Below are 2,723 nucleotides of genomic sequence, written 5' to 3'. Positions count from 1 at the left end.
TATCTGGCCTTTGATAGAACAACTTTGCCTATTGCTGGTCTGGAGCCCTGGTGCAGTGGTTAAGAGCTCGACTGCTAACCAAAAGGTCAGCAGTTAGAATCTGCCAGCTTCTCCTTGGAAACCCTATGGGGCAGTTCTACTCTGTCCTGTAGGGTCGCTGTGAGTCAGAATCAACTCGACGGTGACGGGTTTGGTTTTGGTGTATCTCTGGTCTCGATTCCTAAAGGTGGAATAAAACTTTACCAGAGGGCCTGGCCTTTTTTAGGACTTGATACTCATCTTGGTTGCCCCCGCAAAGGGTGGTATTGGTCCAGCGGGAGAACCTGGCGTAGTAAGGTTGACAGGGGAACTTTGGGGTAATCCCTGACAGACCCCTGCTCAGAGGATGCTGGCCTGGGGTTAGGAGACGTATTTGGAGAGGGACCCAGCTCTGTTTGTCATTGGCTGTGTGACTGTGAGCAAGTCACTTGATTTCTCTGAGCCTCAGTTTCCCCCCTTTTTGTTTTCTTGTGGGAGAATTTTGCCATTCTTAAGCAGGCCTCTGCTCTAGGAGGGGGCGCTCAACATCTGCTCCTTCACCAGTGAGTGTGCCCAGCCCCAAGATAGCGGGTGGTGCTGGAGCAAGGTGGGAGGAGCTTGGCCTGCTCCGGGCTCCCAGCCCCTGGGGAGGCATCCCTGTGAGAACTGTGGAGCCTGGAGGGAGTCGCCAGCAGCTCACGAGGGGTTAACTGTAGGACATGGAGTAGGGTTAGACGCTTAGGAGAACTTCCAGCCTGGCAGAACTGTGTTATGAAGGGAGGAATAGACTGTCTTCTGGGGATTTCTGGGGCTTAACTCCTGGCCTTCCGGAGATGGGGACCGGGTGGCCTGGGGTCCCCCATCTTTAAAGCCCTGCCCTCCCGTTTCCTCTCCTCCCAGGGAAGCAGCAGCCAGCACAGTCTCCGGCAGAGGACGCTGCGGAGCCTGGAGCGATACTTCTACCTGATCTTATTTAACTACTATCTCCACGAGCAGGTCAGGCCCAGGGATGAGAGAACCTGTGCCCGCTTCTCCTCGGGCCCTTTGGTCTCCACCATGGAGCTGGGAGGAGCGTGGTCATATGTGTGTGCTGGTCCCAGAGGAAGACAGTATGGGTGATTTGGGGACAGGCACCCAGAGGCACAGATGGAGGTGTCCCTGAGCAGCCCAATAAAGGGGGGCCTCCCTCTCTCCCCTGGATCCCGGTCTCTGTACCCTTGGCTGGGGTATCAGGGCCTGGAAGGTTCCGGCTTCAGCTGCCCTGATCCTCTCCTGCCCACCTCTTTTCCTCCCTGGGGTCCCAGTGCACTGTTGTAAGGCTCCCCCACCATGGGCCGGCAGGGAGAGTTCAGGATGGCCCTGTGCCCCTGAACTCCACATCTCTCTCGCCTCGGGCTGCAGTACCCGCTGGCCTTTGCCCTCAGTTTCAGCCGCTGGCTGTGTGCCCACCCGGAGCTGTACCGCCTGCCCCTGACGCTGAGCTCAGTGGGGCCCGTGGCCCCCGGGGAACTCATCGCCAAGGGCTCCCTGGTGAGTGTGGCTGGTTGCCCTGGGGGAGGTGGAGTGGGTGTGGCTTGGCCCTGGGGCCACAGGACCCTTGATGCCAGTGGGATTGGGTTAAGCATTGCTCTCACTGGAGGCAAAAGGGGCGATGGCCTGTGAGGTAATGGGCTCCTCTTGGGAGGGAAATGGGATTGTTCTCAGGTCCCAAGAAGCTCTTACAGCTTTGGCTGCCCCTCCAGTACTTCTCCTCAGTCTCAAACCCGAAAGTTTTGGGTAAGGAGTCAGGGACCTGGGTTCTAATCTTCTGAATTAGAACCAGCTTCTCGTCTCTGAGCCTCAGCTTCCTTATCTGGAGAGTGGGCAACTGTCATCTTGCTCTCATGAGGGCGGTGGTGAGGCGCCAAGTGCACGAAAGTGCTTGGTGCACTGTCGAGTGCTGGCTCTGTCCCGAGCTGCGTGGCCTCACGCCGGGCTCTGGCCCTCTCTGAGGCTGCCGCCGGCTGCTCTGGGTCCCAGGCTTGGTGCTCTCCCACAGGGGATGGACGATCTTGTCTCCCCGGATGCACTCAGCACCATCAGAGAGATGGACGTGGCCAACTTCCGGCGGGTGCCCCGCGTGCCCATCTATGGCACGGCCCAGCCCAGCGCCAAGGTGACCGCTCCAGGGGCCTGGGTCCACTTGCAGGATAGGGGGAGGGTTGGGGCGAGACCCTCTATTTCAGTGACTACCCTCCTGTCCCCTCAGGCCCTGGGGAGCATCCTGGCCTACCTGACTGATGCCAAGAGGAAGCTGCGGCAGGTGGTGTGGGTCAGCCTGAGGGAGGAGGCCGTGCTGGAGTGTGATGGGCAGACCCACAGCCTGCGGTGGCCGGGGCCCCCCATGGCCCCTGACCAGCTGGAGGTGAGGCCTCCTGCCTGCTAAACACTCCCTGCCTTGGAGGCCTTCTGGGGAATTGGCCTGGGTCTTTAAAAGGTCCCATGCTCCTGTTGTGTAGATGGGAAACTGAGGCCTGAGAGGGGCAGTCTCAGGGAGGGCTGATTTGGGGAACCCTCACTCCAGTGCTCTTGCTTCCTCCTTGGCTCCGGGTGTGGTTATGGGAGCTCAGGGAGGGGCAGAGCTGGCCCAGAGCCAGCTCAGTGGCCTGAGCTCTCTGTCCTGCTCTCCCCCAGAACTTGGAGACCCAGCTGAAGGCCCACCTGAG

At 59.6% G+C, this 2,723-nt stretch overlaps 1 protein-coding gene across 1 annotated transcript in view; it reads left to right on the top strand.

The window, feature by feature from the left end:
• The window catches only part of PALD1 (phosphatase domain containing paladin 1), a 47,499-nt gene that overhangs the window by 12,865 nt on the left and 31,911 nt on the right, over positions 1-2,723 (top strand). Inside the window, exons 10-14 of the mRNA XM_012558383.2 lie at positions 919-1,014; positions 1,420-1,548; positions 2,057-2,173; positions 2,267-2,422; positions 2,692-2,712. Of these exons, the coding sequence (XP_012413837.1) occupies positions 919-1,014; positions 1,420-1,548; positions 2,057-2,173; positions 2,267-2,422; positions 2,692-2,712 (519 nt within the window). The remainder of the gene's footprint in view (positions 1-918; positions 1,015-1,419; positions 1,549-2,056; positions 2,174-2,266; positions 2,423-2,691; positions 2,713-2,723) is intronic.

This window comes from Trichechus manatus, unplaced genomic scaffold (genome assembly GCF_000243295.1).
Source record: "Trichechus manatus latirostris isolate Lorelei unplaced genomic scaffold, TriManLat1.0 scaffold00163, whole genome shotgun sequence".
NCBI lineage: Eukaryota > Metazoa > Chordata > Mammalia > Sirenia > Trichechidae > Trichechus > Trichechus manatus.
The sequence above is the reverse complement of the archived record's forward strand: the minus strand, read 5'-3'. Positions and strand labels throughout refer to the sequence as shown.